Source organism: Pagrus major, chromosome 4 (genome assembly GCF_040436345.1).
Source record: "Pagrus major chromosome 4, Pma_NU_1.0".
NCBI lineage: Eukaryota > Metazoa > Chordata > Actinopteri > Spariformes > Sparidae > Pagrus > Pagrus major.
The window spans coordinates 27,081,783-27,105,515 of NC_133218.1; the positions used below are offsets into that span (position 1 = coordinate 27,081,783).

Consider the following 23,733-nt stretch of genomic DNA (forward strand, 5'->3'; position numbering starts at 1 on the left):
ATATTAGGCTTTTTTAGTGTTTTTCCCTTTCCTTCAGTGTGTTAGAGGTTCTTAAGCATGTCGAAGGTCTTGGAAGTTATAAAGTCCACACCAACTGGAGCTGCCCTCTCCCACAAAAAACACTGCTCCTCACCAATAGGCATTCGTACCATGTCACACATTTGCATAAGCCTAAGCTGTTAGTTTGGCATGTAAGAATTGATTTAGCACAGCTCCTCTGTTGTCGTTAGTGGTGCTGGCTCAGGCGCGTGTGAGCCGACCAATCAGAGGAGACTTGGTATTCCGGAGGATGAGCCTTAAAGAGACAGGAACTAGCACGGAGCGTTTCAGACAGAGGGGGAATACAGAGCTGCAGCACTGGACATAATGAAAAAACTGATGTGTTTTTTGAGCATTAAAGCATTTAAACCTGTTCTAGTGGTAATGCAAAATAAAATAATGAACCTGAAATTGAGTAAAATATGTCTCCTTTAAGTTTTTGAGCTGTCCAGGCTACGCACTTCTATCATAAAGCAGAATTTCTCTGTTTTTACTTTTCACTTCGATGTTCAGTAGCTTAAAGCCAATTTTCCATTACAGCTGACCAAAAATGTTTTCACAGCCTCCCTGTAACAACACGTTTCTGTATCACTGAATACTAATGAGCCCACTGTGCCTTAATGACTGGGCAGTGATGATCATAATCATTAATTCATTTACACATTTTTTTTTATCCTGCAGTCCTCTCCAGCCTTGGCAAAACAGTGTTATTTTTTCCTCTCTAAATCTTTTGCATTGCTCATACTTACTTTTTCTTGTCAAAGCTTTTACTTAAATGTCAGTAATCCATGTGTTTGCCATTTTAGATCTCTGATCATCCAATTACCCAATTTCATCACTTAGCTAAATAAAGCTTTACCTTATCGAACATTATTTCCTGGAAATCTACATTTTGCATGCTTTTTGTTTGCTTCTTAACATAAACATTGACATTTTACATGAACTGTCTTATTTCAATTCTGGCCTGAGTGCATGTGTAAGAGCTACACAACAGCTTTGACAGTGTTATGTTCAGCAAGTACAAAAATGTGTTCATGCTCCAAATCTGGTCCTCGCGCATGCATGGACACACATGTCACAGCCATCACAGTAAGGTCACCTCACCTCAACGAGAGGATGCCAGTGGGCGACAGGTTTTCGAGGATATGTGAGCATTTCACTCCAGTGGTCTCGACCGAGGCTGTCTGCATCGTTGCCAACTCGACACACGCCGATGACCTCATTATGGCCTACACTGTAGGTGCAGGAGAGAGAAAGAGGAATAATGTGATCGCGACTGACCCTGCACTCTGCAAGAATAATGATGAAAAAAATGGAAAAAAAAGTGTCAAACTACTCAGGGGACAGAAATAGAGTTAGAGATTCCAGGATCTTACAATGAAAACATTCCATTGTTGTCCTGCAGCAAGTTTAAATTAAAAACTATACATGCAAAAGAGTTTCAGAATGCTGTATGACTTGTATAAAACTCCTAACCGGTCGTAGTCCATCACTGCAATCAGAAGGCTGATCTGCTCTATATTTTCTGGAGGGACATCAAAGACAATGGCCTCGTTATAGACCGGATTCAGAGTGTTCCTCTTCGTCGATGTCTTCCTCTTCTTCAGTCTGCGACCTTCGCACATGAGTGAAACCTTCACGTACGGATCTAGGAAAGTGAGAGAAACAGAGCGGGAGGACATTCATTTTCATTCAACTTTGAGAGTCTGTACTTCTAGACAGTATCAATTTGTAATTACCAGATGCACCGGTGATATCCATGGCCTTGAGATTGCGAGCTTTTATCATGGTAATGGTCAATCTGCCCGCAGTGGGCAGGTAACAGAGCGAAAACATCAGATCGCCGAGGTCCACATTATCCTGAAAGACAACACAAAACACATTTTCTCTATAAGATTTCTCTTGATGATTTATTACACATTTTTGTATCGACCACTGCTGCTTTGCAGTACTTTGCACCAGCCAAAGGTGAAGACTAATGGTGTGGCCATCTGACATTTAGTTGCAGAGTTGAAACACGTTTCTCTCAAGGAACACTCACTTCTGTCACATCGCTCTAATAAAAGCCTCCCACATTTCATCCGACATTCTGTTCAGCCCCAGGAAGGCAGAACTCACTTATCACTTGCTCTTAAAATATCTCCAGTAAAGAAGTGCGAACCAGGAAAGCACACAAACGTGTCTGGTGAAGACAACAACTCCTACAGTAGAATCTCTCGCTGATAAACTGGCACGTCGGGAAGATTACGCTTGTATTTTGAATCAGGTTGTCACCTGTTATCAACTTTCAGTGTAATCATTTGTAAAGGCAAGCTCGGAGAATTTAATCAGTGTCTGCACATGAAAACCAAGAACTAAGAATCTATGGTGCCACATTGATTTTGCAGAGCTACTCCATTAACTGGGATTGAGATAAAGAGATAACGACATCTCACTCCTCGAATATATTAGGAGACTAAAGCAGATTGAAATGAGCCTTGTATTGTGTGAAAATTAAGGAAGTAGAAGGTTTTTCATATCTGTTTATAAAGACATTTAAGGACTTTCTTCTTTTTTTTCTTTTTTTGACTTTCTTTTATGGCGTCTGTTGAAAATTGTTGCTGTGGAGATCAAAAGTTTGCTCATATATGAGTATTATGAGAGTGACAAATAAAACATTTAATTTGAACTTGGTTTTACCTTTGCAAAAAGTCCATTCTCTATTCAAGCTGAGATGCATTTGTAAGACACACTTATCTTAGCAATTTAGTCTGCTTGAGCTGTATCCTGTAGCCCAAGAACGATGTGTTCAATGTGCTGACTGTGGCTGAACACACCTTGTAGACAGGGATGGGACAGAAATGTAATTACTTTTCACTTATTAAGAGAGACATATCTGTTGGCTATCTGCTGGCAGGAGCGATCAATGACTTATGGCATTTCATTTTTGCAGCAAGCCTTGGGTAAGCGTCAAACACTGTTGGGTGATTGATCTTTGTTGTTTGAGCTTCATTGCGTGAGAAAAGATTTTCTGAATTTAGGTAGAACTTTAACTGGAGCCTCTGGGATTAGTTTGTTTAAAACATAAATGTTTGTTTAAAAAGAGAGATAAACTCTTTGCATAGTATGAGACACAGTGCAATGATACACATAATTATAATATCAGTCTTTTAGCTTTGCAAGTCTGCAGAAATTTAATTAAATTGTAATTTCATTATGAAAATAGGTCTGGATAAAATAGTTATTACATTCGATGTCCTTCTCTCTCTCATTCACTGTCCTTGTTTTAAAAATAATTCAGTCTTCTCTTGTCATCCCAGCGTTGCTAAGCATGAATGTCCTCTTCTGTGATATAGCACTTGTTTTTATCTGCAATCTGTGTGTGAGAGAGGGAAAGCGAGGCAGAGACGGAGCAAGAGGAAGAAAAAGAGTCTAAGATTTGCTCCCCTGAGACCTAAATCGCCCTGTATCTTGGCGTGGCTCTTTTGTTACAATCAAGATCAAGTATTCAACGAGGCTATGGTATAAGGCATTTTAATTTGCATGATGGATTAACTGACAAAGGCTCCAGAAAAGAAAATGCATTTCACATCCCAGAAGGATCCTGTGGGCTTTACATGCTTCATGGTCCACGGTCTTTGTGCGCGCTCGAGATACAGGTGGGAAGAGAAAGATTAGTGCTGTGTTTCATGTGCTCCAGGATCCCTCTTAGGCAACAAATGGCATTTAATACCTGCAGGTCAAAATGTCACACTGCAAGTCTCTGATAAGGTTTGTCCCAAATTTCAGGATTGCAGTATGTGCAAATATTGCGACTACATACTGTACTTGTTTGTCCTGGCCCATCGAAGCCAAAACCACCAACCAAAAATGATAAATAAAATCAAATGCATAAAAAAAAGCCACTCATAGCTGTAGTTTGAATTTTCAGAATCATAAAAAACACATTTTTCCATCAATCTGTCTCTGCAGAGCTAAATGAGCCAAATCTGGCAATGAAACAAACCATATGCTCCTTCCCACTGGCAATCATGACTTAATGATAATTCTATCCCCCATATCAATTAAGTCAATGAATCTGTACAGTGATTATAACAAACTGGCTCTACTGCATCGCATACACAATGCCCTACCTCTCCAGCACTGGTGTCCAGAGATGATTAGCTTGTTTATGTGTGTGTGGGGAATGTGTGCAAATGTTTGAGAACGAGCATTTGTACAAGCGTCTGTGTGTGCTGTGTGTGTGTGTGTGTGTGTGTGTCTGTGTGTGCATGAGCTCAATGGTGTGAAACAGAAAAAAAAACTGCACAGTGTGAGAACGGAGCACACCAGATACTGTGAATATTTGGTCCCCATCACCAGCTGTCACATACCATTCTACTCTAACTGGGCAACACTGATTGACAATCAATGATGGAGGGCAGAAGTGACAGTACTGTCCCATGAAACAACCAGCAGTTTAGAGTTTACACAAAATATCAATACTTTTGTCAAAATCAATACTCCCCTCAAGTCTCTATCTGCCGCATGACAGGAAAAATATCTTTGTGTCATTTTCTCAGCATCTCCTACTCACTCACTGACTGTTCATGTCTCTTATTTCCTGCAAATGTGGACCCGAAATCAGCTTTCTCATGATAAGTAAATGAAGACTAATCGAACTGATAGCTACATAAAACCATAAGTCAAGTGCACAGGTCAGTGTACATCCCTGTGATCTATATCAGACAGGCTTTTGCCCCAACACCCTCATACCTAAGAGACTGAAAAGGTCGATTGTCAGCGTCTCCCAAAACAACACATATTGCTACCAAAACAACATGGCTGTTGTATGGCAGCATAACAGCAACCCACATACTGCACCTTTGTTGTATGGACTTGGTTAGGTTTAGGCAAGAACATCACTCGGTTAGGTTTAGTCAAGACTAATACTTGGTTAAGTTTCAGCAAGAAAAATACCTGGTTAGGTTTAATCAAGACAAATACTTGGCTAGGTTTAGGTGAGAAACATACTTTGTAAGGTTTAGGAAAACATTGTGGTTTGGGTTAGAATCATTACGTTTTTCTGTTAGGTAACTTACATTACGCCACGCAAAGCAAGTTAAAAGAACTCACCGTTGACTTCACCAACCCCGTCTCCCTACCTGTACGCAGTTTTCGTTCTTCCTAGTACTTCTCCTCTCTTCCTCCTCTACAGTTGTAAGTTGTTAGAGGTCACCGCCTAACACCAAACATGACATAAAGGCAGCTGCCCGATTTATATGGTCGTTTTTCTGAGGAGGACAGGCTCTTTTGCCCTTTAACAAACTCTATTGGCATGGCGGCTCTACCTCCAGAGAAGAACACTGAAATATGCATGTACTTGCTCAGCTAATCAGTGCAAGTTCTGCCATGGGGAGAGTGTTTTTGCATGATTTTGCTTTGTGATAGGGGTCAAATAGATCGCATTTGAGCATGGCTCTCTACCTTTCCAAACAGTGCTGAGGGTGCATTCACTCACTTCTGTATGACTCCTTTACCTGTCAAGTTGGAGTACTTCGCCCCTGTGAACTTAAAGGGCTCATTAGAGGCTGAGGCCTGTGAGAAACACATGGTGACCCTGGAACTACAAACACGGGGAGAGCACTCTAAACTTGTCACCCTGCTGCTCCTCAAGCCGCTGATGCCCCTGAAACACACAGTACTGCACACTACAAACAACGTGACATACAAACACAAGTGGTATGGTGCGCTTTTTTTTTTTTGCAGTGAGCTTACAAAAAACTATTCCAGTGTTTTTTAACGATACTTTTCATTGTTCTTTGTCAATTATGTTGTGTTTAAAGACCCCTATAAATAAAGTTGAGCTTAGCGAAGTTTAATTGAGTTGGGGAAATGATACAAGACGACAAGTGTCAGCAAACATCAATCAACTACTCAGCTGCACCTAATTAAATTTAGCGAGAAGAACCAATTTAAACTTTTTTCCCCCCAAAGATTTAAGTCTTTGTTTTGTTTTCGAGGATCTTCAGGCAGCTGTTTCTAAAGTCTTAATTTTTTCGTGTTGCGAGTACGTCTTCTGTTTCCTATGTGCCCTATACTGTGAGGCCATAGTATCCATTATCACCACAGTCAAAATTCAAATGAATATACTCTTCATATTGACATCTTTCTATTTATATACTTCTTATTTTTGTAACTTTTGCAGAACCCAGTTAGAATTCGAATGGATCAAGAAAGTGGGACACAGCTGCTGCCTTTCTCGATGCCAAGTGGGGTTATGATGTCTGTGCATATGGCTTATACTGTGTGGGGCTGAGCAGTCACACACACATTTCAATGCAGCAAGTGTGGTCAAACAAAGAAGACTGTTGGAGGGATCCACGCAACCTTCCTTTCCTTCTCAGAGCTCACAGGTTGCACAAATATAGCAGCTAGGTGAAGCAGGAGGATACATTATGTTATGTGCGTGTGTGTGTGTGTGTGTGAGAAAGAGAGAGAGAGAAAGAAAGAAAGAGAGAGACAGACAGACAGAGAGAGAAAAAAAGGCAGAAATAAAATATTTTGAGGCGATGAGTAGGAAGCTGCTAATGGTCTGCAGAACAGTGTTTGTTAGACTTTTTGTGTGTCACACCATTGGCTGGCAAACTGATATTTGCTGCAACCAGAAGCCCACAGAATAGAAAGATAAACACCACGCCACGAGCTCATTACTGAAGTCACACATTTGAAAAACAAGAGCAAATCATCAGATGTCCAAATTTTAATAAAACTAATTAAAAGCGATATTAATCTGGCACACTAAAAAAAATACAACCCCATGTCAACTTCACAGAACACTGCATGCGTATAAATGATGATAACCAAAATGGCATTATGTCAACTACGCCTAAGCTTTTAAACCAGAAGAGCCACTCGCCCCGCTTACTTTTGCAGGGACACAGAAATTATTAAGTAAAATGTATGAACTGTTAACAAATGATCTTCAGAAAAGAAAAGGTAAACTATTTTAGCTTGGTGGCCTGATTGTTCGTTACTAGCTGCCGTGAGAGATGGCTATCTGTGGCTCCCTTTCAGATGCCTATTTAGTTTGGCTTCCCTGGATATTACTTTTCAAGGTCTGTGAGAAGTGCTCCTCTTACAATGGGGCAGAGTTTGGTCTAAGGCAGAGTATTCGCTTTTATTATAATGTAGGGTTTATTATATTACACAGCACTCTCTTGAGTGCTTTTGAAGCAAAAGAATGCTGACCATATGTCACACAGACTTTATAAATATTGTTTCCTTTCTGGAAATGAACAAATGAAAGGTCTATAAGTATAACTCTAGACTCTTCCAAACCTTGGGACTTTTCCCAAGGTTATACAAAATATTAGCTGGCTAACCTATAAAACTGACCTGTACAGTGAAGTTTTAACTTAACTTGCTGGTGGCTCATTGTAGAAAAAAGCTGTACTGGTGATTTGCAGCCATGTAAGCAACCTGACAGACCAGAATAAGGGAACAAAATGTCCTTGGTCATTTCCTTTACATTTCAAGTTTTAAAGTGCTAAAGTTGACTTCAGTTTGTTTCAGGGTTCGGTAGAGGTAAGCAAGTTTTACTTCACGTGACAGTGATTGTGAAACTCAAACTCAAACTGTTAATTTTCTTAACACAGATATAGTCTCTGTCTCTGGTACATCTAAGAAGCTGTGCATAGTCCCTGTAAAAATGAACAAATGAAATATATCTCATATATATATATATATATATATATATATATATATATATATGTATATATATATGTATATATATATATATATATATATATATATATATATATATATATATATATATATATAACTCAACCTCCCATACACACTCATGAACGTGACTGATGATCACATTCTGGTTGAGGCTGGTGTTTTGTCGTATTCAACTACATATATAACTAAGCTGCTTTTCTGGGCAAAATATTTAAGCATGTCATTGATTTGATTTCATATAAATAACATATTTGGGAACAAAATGTGCAAGATATGCTCAGACAGACAGTTCTCGATTATTATATGGCTGTTACACAAATCATCACTATCAAAACATGTTCAACAGATGCCTTTCTGATGTATTTCAGCTCTTGTACAGCAAGCAACCATCTGGCTGCTATAATAAGATTCATACACAGAAATGATACACAACAGAGCAGTTACTCTGACTGAAAGCATGAATGACTCCGAAGATTAATAGGAAAATTAAACGCTGCAGCTCTCTCTTCTCTCTCTCAAAGCAGAAAACAATTCATTTTTGAACAGATTTCTTTTCCCGACTAAATTCCATACATCACGTTGCAGCGGTGGCTATATTTAGCCTGGATTGACAGTTGGATCAGTTAGGCACACAAATTCAGGTTACTGAGGGACAAAGCTCATTAAACTGAAATGGCTGCAGTGCAGTCAAGTCATTTGCATATACAGCGAGGATGAGAGCTGCAGGAGGCAAACTTGGACACCGGTGGAGGTAGAGGATACCTCGCATATTAGATACACAGACACTTACAGCTGCTCAGTCATATGGCCCAATGCATCTTTATGTACTGTTATTAACGTTCTGACTTAGTCGTTGCTAAATTGTGTCAGGCGGTTCCCATTTCAGTTCAGCAGAAGTCAAAGTGATGTCTCAGAGAAAAAGCTATACAGTAAATTACAACTTGTGACATCGGTTCTATTGGTTATGATAACATTGTGCTCGCAAGGGATATTTCTGAACACCTCAACATTGCTAAAAATAAAATCCAACCAGGCAGCAAACCTGAGCAGTCAGGCAGGTTAAACTTATTTGCAAGAGAAAATGAGTTCACAGTTTACAGACCGTCTGACCGACTGTCTGTGTTTGTTATGTTATTTTTAGTATTGCCGTGATTCCAACCAAGATCTTGGCAATTACTCTGGCAAGTAAAATCTAATCCGAACAGATACAACCAAGGGGCTGGAGCTATGAATATTTAACCCATGTTGCAAAAAGAAAAATTAACATAGTTTTTCTTTAAACAGTTCACCTCATTGATCTGGCTTTCCTGACCTACCTGGGATAGAATGAAACGTCTGCAGCAATCAATGGCAGGGAGCCTTATTAATGCTGATTAGGCATGCCATGACAAACGGGGATCAATTGCACATTAGAGCTGGTTAAGCTCACACACCGAGATGCATATACCCATACATATCTGCGCATATTGTCTGTTACACAATAGATTTGTCAGATATCGGCTGCAGAAAGCATCACTGACAGGGAGCAGTCAGAAACATAATAAAGAGCTCTGACTTATGTGGGTAGAGGCAGCAAGAAAGATGGCTGGTAAAGCAAGTAACAATGACACTGGTGACTTCAAGTACCAGCTTCAGTGCTCAAGTCAGTTTTTAGACAGATACTCGTTTCCTCTCTCCCCTAGCCCGAAAATATCCCCTCTCACTGGGTCTAAAATTCAAATTGGTCCTCAGAAAGATAGATGTATAAGAACACAGCTAAGCACACACACACAGTTTAACATGGCGAGAGGCTTAAAATCCTGTTGACCTTAGGCGGTCTAACCCTGGATTAAATTTACATACATTTAAAAAAGTGGGTGGTTCCAGCACAAGGCACTGAATTTAGATAAGTAGTAAAGTAAATGCGTTAACTGTGTTACCAAATGGAAGTGCCTCTCTGTCCTTCACTTGTATCAACTGGCTTTAAAGTAATAATAGTAGACAGCTTTCGCAAATAAAAGTAATATCTGCATCTAGGAGGCGTTTGAAATCACTGCCCCTCCCCAACAGAGCACATTTACAAAACATGGCTCCTCAAGGGGAATAAAACCAAATGTATTAAAGTTATTTCATGTCAGTGCAGATGTCTGAGACGTTTTGTTGGAAAACATTGACGGTGAGACCTATTCACCTTACCTACCAACTTATTCTTTGCTTGTTTATTCCGAGCTGACAGCTTAGTGTGTTTCAAAAAGCAGTCAACTTTACTTTGTTCACGACACTGTCATTTAGAGGCAGACTGTGCTGAAATGAAGCACTCATATGTGGCTCTCAATAAAGCTGCAACAAAACTGTCAAACTTAATAAAACACCTTTTGCCTTTTGTGTTAATGATAAGTTAAATATAACACAACGTATCTGAACATGACATCAGTTTGAACAAAAGCGCTGACTCACCGTAGACACGTACTGGATTTCCCGGCAGAGTTTTGTCTCCCGGGGGAAATCGGCCAGATCCAGGAAGTTGTCCACAACCACTTGGCCAATAATGTCGTGGCGTGAGAAACGGTCGAAGTCATAGACACTGAAGTGCAGCTTGCGTGTGGGAAGCTCAGAGTACGCCACTGGAAACAGGAAGACCTCATCAAACACAGGGTTCAGCGTCTTGCGGTGCACCTTGGTCTGGTGCTTGGTCATACGATCGGGGAGCAGGTAGATCTTAACATAAGGGTCAGAGGTACCAGAGAAGTCCTTGGCTGGGAGGTCCTCTGCTTTGTGGATCTTAACTATTAACTGTTCCAGGTCGCAGTCAAATTTGAGGATAAAGTTGAGGCGCCCACAGCCCCCACCCCTGCGACTGCCTTCATCTCCCTCGAGGGAGCGCTGTTTGTAGAGCTCAGGTTTGAGGCGACCGAGGCCCAGTCCCATCCCGGTGAGGGAGTCCTGCCTTTGGAACTGAGCCACATTGAAGTCTGGGTTAGAGAGGTTCATATGTCTACGTATGGACCCTTGTCTGTGGGCAGAGGAAATCAAGAACACACAGGACAACTTCATCATGCAACATCAACAGGCTGAATCATGAAGGGCATGTAAGTCTTTACACCCATATACCCGTGTGCCAATGCAGAAGGTAGTATAGCCTATATGTAGCCTGGTGGAAAGGTGTGTAGTGTGGCCAGCCCTCATGCAGGAGACCAAAGTTCAAGTGCTGTTACACACTTGCAATTGATGTTTGCTCTTTATTAACTGAAACCAAGTGCTTTAGTGGCCTTACACTAACAAAATGTTATCCATAATTTCATTAACATAACCACAATCTCCTCCTAGCTTGAACAAACTGTAGTTTTGAGAGTAACAATTTGAAATATGTTGGCATTGAACAAGGTTTTGCAGAATTGTCAAATATTGATGTTATTCTATCTGGCAGTAGTGTTGAGAGACATGCAGAAGAGCACCTATCAGTGCAATAGAGTGCAGTATAATAGAAGCAGAAGTGTTACAAGTTTCTTAAAGGTCACACATTTTAAAAAGCGAGATTTCCCTGTCATTTTTGATTATAGTGCAGATCTAGATGCTATGTAACTGTACTGTACCGTAAGAGTATCAAAACAGTCGACCTACAGGGAAATGTGCACGGTGCATATTTGCAAACTGTGCCTTCAACAAGTCATTTGGACTTGCACCGCCCTCAGAGATGCCCCCAGCACACTGCAAAAACACCAGCAGAGCTGATGTGGAAACAAGGTGCGAGTGCCTGCTCAGGCCTGTGAGCGCTGACCAATCAGAGCAGACTGGGCTTTTTGAGAGGGGGGCCTTAAAGAGACAGACACTAAAATGGAGAAAAACAACGTGTTTGTTGCAAAGTAAAGGATGTGATAATGTTCCAGTAAACACCCTTCATACGAGTATGAACCTTAAAGCAACATTATGTGGAAATTGGCATTTTGTACAATACAAATAAGAGCTGTTATTATTAGGTTAAAAAGATACATAATGCTGCTTTAAAACGAGTACAATATGGAACCTTTAAGGACAAATCTATTAGCTCTGACTAAGACACCGAAGGAAAGAAAAATCTTCTACTGACCCCATTTCAGATATTGAGTGACCAGAGGGTGGAGGTTCAGTGGTCTGCCTCTGCATACGAGGGTTTGTGTGAACCCCGTTCTCCCGGCTTTTACTCTGGGCATCCAATGGGATGTCTGGAGATGTATGACTGATCTTCATAGCTGCCTCTGGTGTGGCCAAGACCACAGGTGGTGGCGACACAGGAGTCACCGGAGCCTCCACCGATACCACCGACGCCACGGGAGTGGGCTCTCTGGCGATGGAGCATTGCGACGACTCACGGCGGTTGTGCGCCGGAGGGTCCACGGCTGTGTAAACTGGCTGCCTGGGCGCCACCTGCGAGGGCAGAGGGCTCATGGTGGGGTTGAGGTGCCCATGGGGCTCCTTGGTGATGGGGGAAAGCCCACGCTCCCTCCATGGTATCCAGCAAAGCTTCCAGGAGACAAAGAGGGAGACGCCAAACAGGGCCAAGCCACAGGCAGTGACGACGAGTGACAACAGACTCACCGATATATCTGAGGGTGACGAGAGAGACAAGGAATAAGGATCTTACAATGAATTCAACAACATTCGCAACTTTAAAATATTAAGGTGTATTAAAACCCCTATTTTATCAGTGTCGATACAAAAACACTCAGGTATGTAATATATTAGGCTGATTTTTCATTCACCTGTGTGACAAATCAAGCTTCTTCACACTACCTAACTAAAACTTGATTTATTATAACGGCGGAGTTAGTTCCATGTGAGATTTCCTCTTCTTCTTTTCTTTACTGTTACAAAGAATCTCAACAAGATTAATTAGGATTAGCTACATTTATTTAATTATCCCGTGGAGCCTCATTCTGTATCTGCTTCCCAAGTGGATTTTGGCCCATGCTGTAATTTTTAGTGCTTTACTGATAACAGGGGAAAAGTGTGTTGAAACAAAAGCAGCATTAGTCTTTTTTACGCTTTCTCACTGACATACTGGAATACTGTCAAGGGCTTGAGCAGTTTTTTAGTCACAACAATATAAACTGTTTACAACAGTATTCGAAAGGGGGGATTTAAAGTGTTCAAGTAAATGGAGGTTACAACCTTTTTATACTGAGTCTGTGACTACAACTGTGAATTAGACAAATGAGTATGGATCGATAAAATGGTCGACATGTAGAGGATGCCGTTAACACATAATGCAAAACAGAGAAATTCATGTTGATTTAACCCTTAAAGCTGTCAGAATTAGAAGATGCATTTAATTAAAATTGCCTTCCAAACTCTTTTTTTTCTTTGTTATTTATGTTGTTTAGCACTGGTGGACTCTTGGATGCCCCTACGGTAGATACAACATGATAAAGTTACCTCTAGGGTGCCCTTCCAGCACACAAACCATGGCCTCTCCTCACTAGAAATATATCATGACTTTCTGCACGCTGATGCCCCTCCTGCATACATGTGGTGCCCTTTTTATTTTCTTCGCCCCTGCCACTGAAACATCCACCACTGTTGTTTAGCCATGTTATAAAACCCAACCAGACCCACCAGGTCTGCTGCAGAAGTAGTTTACCCAGACACGTTCCAGCAAAATTTCTCAAGTAACTTTCAGGCACGACATACACTTATGTTAATGTTCCTGTGGGCAAGAGCAGAAGCAGTGGATGTGGGAGTATAAAAGTTTTACAGGAGCATCACACCAGGCTCCAGTCTTTCAAGAGTTTATGGATTCAAAGCATGACACTGAATATTCCTGCAGTGCATTTGTTTACACCAGCACAGGGTGTGAGAGTCGCCATGGAGAGAGAGGTGAGGTGTGAACCGACAGAGTCATCAAGGGCTTTCTGAATCATCTCTGCACACAAGAAGTGGGTGACTTTCCCTGAAAGAATTCTTCTTTGAAAGATAAGTCATAGAAACTGCTGCGACACAATGGTGCGAGGTGAAAGCTGTGACTCCTTGTGATGAATTTTACTTGTCAAAAGAATTTATATCAGCAAATAGAGGGAGGACTTTATTATCGACATGTAACCCTTGTGTTTTGTTGAAATTGGCTTTACGTCCCCATTCCTCAGATCCCATAGATCTCTCCTATTTTTTCTTTATTCATTGACATGACTTTATTGATTATTAAACCCATTATGTAGAAAGGTAATGAAGTGATAACCCTGGCCTTTTGCCACAATCAGTCTTGCACATATGATGAAAGTGATGTTATTGTTTTTGAGATCAGTTAGACTACCTTTTTATGAATCCTGTGAATAAACTGACGAAAAAAACCTCAAATAACAGACTTATTTAGAATTTGGGAGGGGTTGTGCTGCGTAAAAAGTACTATCAACATCAATCACAGATACAAAACATATGCAAATCTACTTTATGTTTTCTCTTAGACCTCTCTGTAGCCGACTTGTGGAACATGTCATTAGTTTAAAATCATGTTTTCTCATAAATTCTCACAAAGTTCAGTTCTCGTGAAATTTGCTTCAGTCAATGTATATTTTTGAATGGTTAGAGGCAGGGCCGCAGACTGAACCTTTTACACTGGTTGCACTGGTGTACCTTACTTTTTCATTTAGGTGCACAGCATATAATTTAGGTAATTTTAGTTTGACGTCTTAACACATTATGTAAATGATCGTAAACAGGTCTTAAAGTGAAAAATTGCCCATTTTACATCAGGAATAGAACATTCAACATGATAGTAATCACATTTTCTATGATCTATACTTTTAAAGCCATGAACCTTCTTTATTCATAGTGATCTGGTATCAGTGGTGCGCAGCTGAAAAACACACAGCCCGAACAGGATTTATGATGCGAAATAAAAAAGAAATGGCTTTTTGATAAGTTCCACAAAAATAATGTCATATGCAGCGCGTTTTGCTGCGAAAAAACTGCATAAAGATGTTGTATCATAGCATGTTTGATATCATTTGAGTCATTTAAAGATAAAGATTCAGATGCAGTCCAGAACATTGTTTTCTTAATCTGCATAATCAGCCAGAAGACTTCATCTGTTACGTTTACGTCACATGACAATATGGACGGAGTACATTTCTGAGATGAGTCTTTTTAAGACTATCTCACTATATGTAATGGGTCCATGTAAAAATCAAAGACATACACATTCTATATGCTGCGCCTCCTCACTCTCTGTGCTCCTATGCATTTGTGAGTTTTTGAGGCAAAGAAAAGATTAGGCGCTGATCTGTGTAATCACTCGACAACACGATAACAGCAGAGCAGAATGCAGTTCACAACATGAGTGGCTGTTATCTATCTCCAACACAGTCTGCACATGAGTGATACGGTGTCCACTGCATCTTAATTAAATCTAGTCTTAAACAGTACCTTTCACATATGCATTCACTGGAGGGCAAAATATAACAGCCAGTTGCTTTGAAATTAACAGATAATGATAGTGCTGTCAAATAATAACTAGCATTACGTATATTGTTCTGAACCTTAAAGCGTTTTAATACCAGCCAAGCCCATTTAGACATCAGGAGCAAAGAGTTAATTTGTTGCCAGGCACTGCAATTTCCGTCCATGACATGACATAAATGTCCCCTTTAATTTTTTCTCACCTAGTTTTGCCCTCTAATTTTTCAAGTCTACCATAACACAATATTCACATGGTCACTGAAAAGGAAATGTTATCATTCCTCCTTTCCAAACTAGCCACGGAGTGATCCCTCCACTGTGCGACAGAGGAAAACGCTACGGAACTTCTACGGTCCACGCTGTGCAGAAATTCATTTTCAAGTTCAGCCAAAATTAAAAATGAGGCTTCAGCACACTGAGTTAGACAATTTAAATGGACGTCCTCCAAAGCTATGATCCACTGAGGAAAAATTATCCAAATGCTTCCTTTGACAGTGTTTCTTTGCTCTGCTGTGGCAGAGGGATGCTAACACAAAGAAGGAATTTTGTTCTAAATTAAGACTGGGAACTTTGGACAGTAGCCACTTGATTTGGCTAACTCAGACTGTTGACGCATCATGTTAGCTTTGTCTGAACTATGTTATGTAGTTTGGTATGGAGGAGCACAACAGAGTTGCAATCACATCATATCTTATATGGAAAGGAAGAACAAACGCAGCGACCAATAAGTCTTTCAATGTCCATGTGTGAGTAGGCCTACTGTGTTAAGACAACTCTGATCCCATCCTTTCATTCCCTTCAGTTATTATTTTTTTATGTCAGATGGGAATGAATTGCCTCTTATCAGCTCCCAAGCAAAGTGAGAGAGTCAGAGTTGATACAAATGCTTCTGCTGCTTGTGTTGGATGTTCATATATCGAAATGTTCACATGATCATTTACAGCCGATGTTAGGGGTGACATTTCTAAGTATTGTATCACTGCTGTCACATTTTGAAGTGCGTTACCACAATTTTCTTTTATATATTCCTATGATGCTAAAGAATGCTGACAAACCAAAATGAAGAATGACTCAGTTCTTAGATAATTGAACATTGTTTTATTATCATGTTAATATTCATGTGCAGGAATGAACTGTTGCCCAGCAACAACTGTTGTGGGAGAAGACGGTTTGAAACGGGGAGGACAGACATTGTACGTGAAGAAGAAAGATGCATCCTATCTTACAACAGCCCGTCCAGTGATGGCTTATGCAATATTGATCTGCCGAACCCCCTCTGTCATTATTATACATTTTAGTTATTGACTCATTACATGCATTACTGCAGTAGTTTTATGTACAGTATTGAAATATCTTCCATCTTTGAGGTAAATCTGAAATCTGCACAGTCCAGGCTTCTGCACAGTGTGTTTTTTTTTAAATAGCATCAGTCTGCTAACCATGTCTATTATTGGCTGGGCCTCGTTCTCTGCGAGGGCAGCGATACAGACATGTGCCCAGTTTCTGTGCTGACTGTGCAACGTGCCATTAGTTGCCTACAGTAATAATCCAAGGGATTTTGTGTCCGTCCCTGCATGTACAGTCAACATTGATGAGGATTTGCAAGGAAAATAATAACTAAATGAGTGTATAATCAGTGTAATTGCTTTGATTGTACTAATGAGTAAAATTATCCCATTTCAGTAGAGACACTAATGATTGCTTTTTCTGGGTAACTCCACCCTCACATTATTTAGCACAGCGTCACCCTTTGTTTGCCAAAACTGCAGAATTTTATAAGAAATGGCCTCTGATATAGTTTCAAGAAAATGATAATCATAGTAAACATAATGAGTATCGTATTAAGTAGATTAAGAATTTGCATGCCACATATTTTTAGCTGACTTTATGAAGAGCTTGGACAATAAAGTGAAACCACCAGATGGGACACTGTACGGTGACTGATTTTCAAACAAGTCGTCTATGAAAACAGCTCGACGGCTAAACCAAACGCATGACAGTTACTTGGCAGTGCCCATGATAACTTTTATTTAGATTTATAAAGCTGCACACTAATCCCCTCCTGTGTCACAGCTGACAGGAATATAGCTTAAGTGAGACATTATGTTTTTTCATTTTTTTCCTTTCCTTCATGTTTTATAGGTTCCTGTGCATCAAGGTCTTGAAAGTTAAAAAGGTCAAAGTCCGCACCAGCAGAAGCTCCCGTCTCCCACAGAAATCACTGCTCCTGAAACGCCTCGTCATCTAGTTTGACACATAAGAACTGCTGCTCTGCTGTTGTTAGTGGTGCTGGCTCATGCGTGTGTGAGCTGACCAATCAGAGCAGACTGAGTTTTTTCAGCATTGAAGCATATAAGCCTACTCTAGTAGTAACCCAAAATAAATTATGAACCTGAAAATGAGCATATGTCTCCTTTAATAAGATAATATTACCACTATGTGTTGCGAAGGTGTTGCTTTGCCCTGACTTTATGAAGAAATGCTGTAAAGCTTAATTTTTGTTTCAATCACAGCAAATTTCAAAAGACTTACTAACAATAATAGTACTGCTTTTTGTGTTACTTCTAAAATCTTCCAAATCCAAAAGCACTGCCTAAAACAGGACTTGCTCTGTGTGTGTATTTGTGTGTGTGTGTGGGCGCTGTCATAAGACCTCGCACAGGAACTCAGACAAACTGTCCTTTCTGCTCTCTGCGATTCTGTGAAGTATACCAGAGTATGTGCGATTTGGGATAATAATGTGGAGAAATTGAGGGACTTGCCATCTGAGGACACTGAGCCCACAGTCAGCTTGGCAGGCCGCACAAGAACTGCCTGTCGGAGAGGAATCTACAGACATCTGGAAGAATTCAGAGACCCCACCACAACAAAGAGGGTGGACCAATTTTAGAGCCCAGGACCTTCAAAGGTGCAGTGGTGTAGGAGGCAAGCAAGTGCTGAAAAAGCAATATCTGGAACTTCCACCTCCTGAGATGTTGCTATTGGCCTTAATTATATCTCTCTGTGAGCAACAGCTGTATTTTTACAATCGTTCGAAATTAATTTTCTCAACACATACACAACATGTTATATTACCCATGTGGGTGGTTCTGATTGGTTGTCCTCAGGGCCCTAACGTCTTCTGCTTTCTATCCTCACAGGATGTTAGTTGCAAGTTGCACTGACCCGCTGGTCCGTGTCTAACTAATGAGATGGCGATAATTAACCTCACTACTGTGGATCCAAATACTATTAAATGTTGTGCACATGCTGAGCCTCAAAGGAACGGTTCCACATTTCGGGGAATACACTTATTTGCTTTCTTTCCAAGTCTTAGATGAAATGATAGCTAACTGCCTTGTGTCTGTAAGGTAATTATGAAGCTAAAGCCTGCAGCCTGCCAGCTAAGCTTTGCCTAAAAATTGGAAACACGGGGAAACAGTTGGCCTGTGTCTGTTTAAAAGTACCAAAATCAGTCTACCAGCACCTCTAAAGCTTATTAATTGACACATTAAAGGGACTTTATGTAATAATGTGGAACAATTTACACGTATTAATCACATTTCTATTGTCCATGTGTAAGTGGATTGTAACGCGACATGAAAAATGAGACCAGCCCCGTCTCTCTCAGTTGCCTATACGAGCCTGTGGACGATTTGTTTAAGTTGTTTAAAGCAGCTGTGCTGTGGATTTCTTTTATGAAGGATTTTCCACGACAGTCCAAAGGATGTGACTTTGTGCACACTCTCGAGAGTCTCTTCTTAGTGCCTCTCTCTGCTATGCTAACAGAGAGCAACAAAAACTGACTTTAGTTGAGAAGTGAAGTCCGCTAACGTAAAGTAATGACCGGTTTTCAGCACAACATAGAAGTTCCACAGAGCCCCTTTAAATATAATTTGTTTAAAGGTGCGATATGTAAGAATTTCAGTTGAAAACATAAAAAAAATAGCTAAATTATCAACAGAACATGAAGAAATAACGGCTTTGATACAAAGATTGACACAGAGATATCTACTGAAATTAGTATGCTAACAGGCTAGCTCCAGTCCGCCCTGGTCCAAAGCTCCTGTGCTAGCAGTGTAAAGACAAACACTTCCCCGGTGCCCTGAGCTCCCAGTCTGGACTGCTAGCTGCACAGCTAACTGAGCTAACTAGCTATTTAGATGTTTTTCTAGTGATATGCTGCCCCTGTTTGTTTCAATATGCCAGGACTCCAGATCTTATGTATCACACCTTTAAACTCAAGAGTGAAAATTACTTACAACCCCGATTTGTCTTTTTGACATCTTAGATGGAGCCAGGCCAGTCGTTACCGCCTTTTTCAATCCCTTGTGCTAAGCTAAGCTAACTTGCTGCTTGCTATAGCTTCATATTTAATGGGCAGATGTGGCAGTTTTATTGATCTTCTCAGCTAACACTCATTAGAGCTGACAAACATATTTCCCAAAACATCTGAAGTTTATACAGTTACATGAATGTTGATCGCTACACATGAAGAGAGGGATATATTGATTCATTTTTGTGTTTTTTTCCTGTTACTTGCATGTTCATTTATCACTCCAATTACCTTTCTGCAAGCAGACGTATACGACAAGCTGACATTTCCAATATAAATGACACCTTAAGAAATACACTGAATCCCAACCAGCAACATCCTGAACTCTGAGTAAAATGCTGCTGGACCTTTGATCTTTAATCTCCTTTCATTCACTTCCCTTGTCATTCTATTACGGGTGTTTCCATCATGTGGGGTGACACATGCCAGGTGGAACTGAAATTAAACCTCATATAGGTGAGCCATCCCCGATAGCTTACTCCACTGCAGCACCCGCTAATAGCAGTTCCACTTTTTGAAAGTGTCAAATGGAGAAGACATGAGAGGTTTGGCCTATATGATGAATGAGAGGGAGAGAGGAGGGAGCAGCTGGGAGATAGAGGAAATAAGGAGGGAAAGGTTGGAGGAGAGGGTTGCAGAGAGGGACAGCAGAGAGGAGAGGAGTGGGAATTCACAGAAAGGCTTTCATGTGGTGACTAATGACTGATAATAATGCAAACTAATGGAGGCAGAATGGATGGAGTAGGTATGTGGAGTCACCGTGCTCTCTCCCTCCTTCACATTATCTTCCTCTCACACACACACACATGCCATTCCGATAAAGATGGTAAGCCTAGGTGTTGGTAATTATAAAACGTGACTCTGTGGTCACATTAATTCTTCACACGTGACTGAATGTCTGCTTTGGGTATCAAAAAAAAAAAAAAAAAAAAACGCCCTCTCCTGCAACATATAGCCTATCTAAAGTTTAGCACGCCCATTTATTGAATGCTTCACGTTGCTTCAGGTTGGACGTGGAATTAAATGTGAGATGAACTTTAAAACAAGTATGGCACAGTGACACCGGCGAGCGCAGGCACAAGCGCAACTCATCCAGAGAGGAGAATTACAGCCTATACACCCATTACACTGTATATATGACAATGTGGCTGCCGGCATCTGTGCACATGTGTCAGAATGAACTCGACCAATTGGTGCAAGAGGAATAAGAATTTAAAATCTCCCCCCGGTGAGAAAGAGAAAAAAGGGTGCATCTTCCTTGCAAAAAAAAAAAATCAAATAAAAAAGCGTAATTAAACTGCATAATGAGTGAGCTAATTAAAAATGATGCAAGTATGATTTCAAAACGAGGGATGTTGCTCCTGGAAGCACTCTCCCCCAACATGCTCGGACCGCCTATGGAGTTTTAGGCGCGCGGGATGAGAAGTCACAGGCGCGCTCACTCCGCTTCAATTAAACGCAGCCTCTGAATGAAGCGTGCAAAAACGATGCCTCACCTGAATCCGTGTACCGTGGCCTGGCGAGGTCTCGGAAATAGTAGATAAAATCCAGACAGTGTTCGTTCTGCACTTCCCCCTTCGAGCAAAGATCTGACAGGAGTTCAAGCGCCTTTTGACAAATCTCGTCATCTCTGTCTCCAGGCATTTCCCACCAGCATCCTTATAAATGAAGGTGTCTCTTAGGCAGCAGCACCACCACCACCACCACCGCCGCCGCCGCACCACTCCGCCGCCTATTCCACGCTGCTCAGCACGGCTCCCGGAGTCGACCACGCATCCAGCGGCACGCCTACCCGCACGATGAAATGGACGGAGGCGAGAAGCAACGACAAAACACGAGTCCAAGTGATCCAGAAATTGAGCCTCTCCCACATGTGGAGCACGAAGAGTTTTTATGTAACATGCACTCAGTCGGTCCCCCTCACACTCACACCGCCGCTCTGGTCGGAAGCCACCGGTTGAATCCACGCACCGCCACTGCGGCGCCGCGCGCTGTCCAAGGTGCTGAGACGTGAGCGCGCACTCGGAGACGGACTGGACGCGGACAGCAGGTGGTCTCACCTGATGTCTTCACGCCTTCGAGCGGGAACGAGCTCTAGAAAAGTTTGGCAGCAATTTTACTACAGGGAGATGTGAGAGGAGCGGTGCTACCTGTAGCAGAGATCACTTCTCCTATACGACGAACCTGGTGTGGTTTTACGTGGCTGCACGTGGCCAATCAGAGGATGACATGCTTTTTTTTTTTTGCTTTTTTTTTTTTTTCGTTATGTGAACCCTTTTAATTGAGACGCAAGCGAGACGTCACTCACAGGACGTTGCATATGTACGTTTACTGTAAATTATGTCAGAGGCGCTGCACCGTAGATCCCTCCTCCTACTTTCAGTGAGCTCCTCACTTCGTGGTCCTGCCAACACAGCAGCAGCTATGGATTCATCTGCAGTGACACCCATGATGTGTCTTGCAGGACTAATTAGAAATTGGGAATGCACGTGCACGAATAAGAATAGTTTACAAAGTGTTTTGGCAGGCAACCAAAAGCAGGGACCTCAGGATGACAGCAGTCAATCCAACGAATGGAGCCTAGTCTGAGGAGAAGTTGAAAAAAAAAGCAGTGCAGATAAATAAAAGAATAAAATCAATAAAGGGACGATAGGAGGATGACATCACATCAGAGGGATTAAAAACATGAATATACAAAGATGAGTAAAAAGGACAAAACATAATGAATATATTAACAATAAACAAATAAAAGAGGACATCACATGAGAGGTGCATTGTCCCAGATTTTTTTTTTTTTAAGGCGCTCAAGGCATAATTATAATAAGCAGCTCCATGTATTTCTCATGGGACAGTAAATGTCAATATCTCAATCTCTCTGTTGGGTTTCAGGGTGCATATAGGTACACTTGGGTTCAAAAAGTGTATTGCCTGGCTGTGTGTAACTAGGTGGTTTGTGACATGCATAATACAAAGATACGCCTCAGGCAAATTTAATGAGAAAGAATCCCTTATACTATCTATAATGGTGCTTTGATGTTGCAGGGATGTATAGAAATCCTTAATGAGGTTACTGTATACAAAAGAAAAGTTCAAACAGGATGAAGAGAGGGAAGAGTGTATCTAACTTTCAGTTTTTTTATTAGTATATCAAAGCTTCAGGATCTCCCACATTCACTGGTAATTTCAAAAGGAACACACACAAAAGGAGATACTAAGCAAAAAGAGATGATGACAGACAAACGGGTGTGCAGTGTCGCTGATTTTCATGCTTGTTCCACCAAGAACAAAGAGCCCAGCAGTCATCTCCCATCAAAGATAAACACAACTTCTAATGAGCTGCGCCTCATGTGTGCGTTTATCTTGTTGCTCCGCCGCCTCGCGAGCTTTCCCACCTTGTAATAATGAGAGCCTAGCAGGCATCCTAAAAGACTTTATCACACCACAATCGACAACATGGGAATGCGGTTAGCATGCTATTTATGCAAAACACATTTGTCTTCTTTGAACTGCTAAGGAGGTGGGTGTTTTATGATTGGAGAGGGTGGTTATCGTGACAGTAATGTGCGGTGATCATGTGTCTGAGTGTGTGTTGTCCATTCAAAAAAGTCTTCGCACAAAAGGAAGTCGGCTTTCCTGGTGTCCATGGCAACTGTGAAAAACAGAAGGCACTCTTCGCCCATTTACTCTCTTCAACTCTCATTTTGTCAGCCACCCTCCTCCACACCCTCCTTTAATGTGCCACTACTTTTTCTACCACTCTTCATTTTTTATCTTAAAAATCATTTTCCTCTCCTTTCCTTTCACTCCTCTTTCATTGTAAACTACTTCCTGTTTCCTATCATAACTCTCTCTGTCTCTCGTTATCTCTCAATGATTTTCTCGTGGTATTTTGTCGATTTACAAGCCCGTAGCTCAAGAGATCGAAAACACCGGGTCAGTGATGAAAGGCCAATACGAAGCATACAGGCGAAATTCTTTCCAAATGTCCACGACACACTGAATCATTAATTTGCGGTGCACACAGGATTGAAAGAGTTAATTCAATCACCCAAGCAATCAGTCAGTTAATCAGTCAGTCCATCAGAACCATCGGTACAATTTGGTTGCCGTGATTTCCTCTTCGGAAAACAGCTCTTTTCTTTAAAAGAGAAGCAACTCAGTCTTGGCCTGCTGTTACATTAAGACAGAGTTTGTATGGAAAACCTTTACATCATCAAGAGAAACGGAGGGGCCCAACCACTGAACCTTGTGCGACACCATGCTCA

The 23,733-nt window shown here is 41.1% G+C and overlaps 1 protein-coding gene across 1 annotated transcript; it reads right to left on the minus strand.

The window, feature by feature from the left end:
* Window positions 1–1,134: 1,134 nt before the first annotated feature.
* syt9a (synaptotagmin IXa) lies at window positions 1,135–21,112 on the minus strand. Its single transcript, XM_073464821.1, has 8 exons — window positions 20,965–21,112; window positions 12,081–12,305; window positions 11,832–11,966; window positions 11,515–11,518; window positions 10,180–10,735; window positions 1,779–1,899; window positions 1,516–1,687; window positions 1,135–1,273 (listed from the first exon to the last, which is right to left on the minus strand). Exons 1-8 carry the CDS (start codon window positions 21,110–21,112, stop codon window positions 1,135–1,137), a joined length of 1,500 nt encoding a protein of 499 aa, XP_073320922.1.
* Between the last annotated feature and the right edge of the window lie 2,621 nt (window positions 21,113–23,733).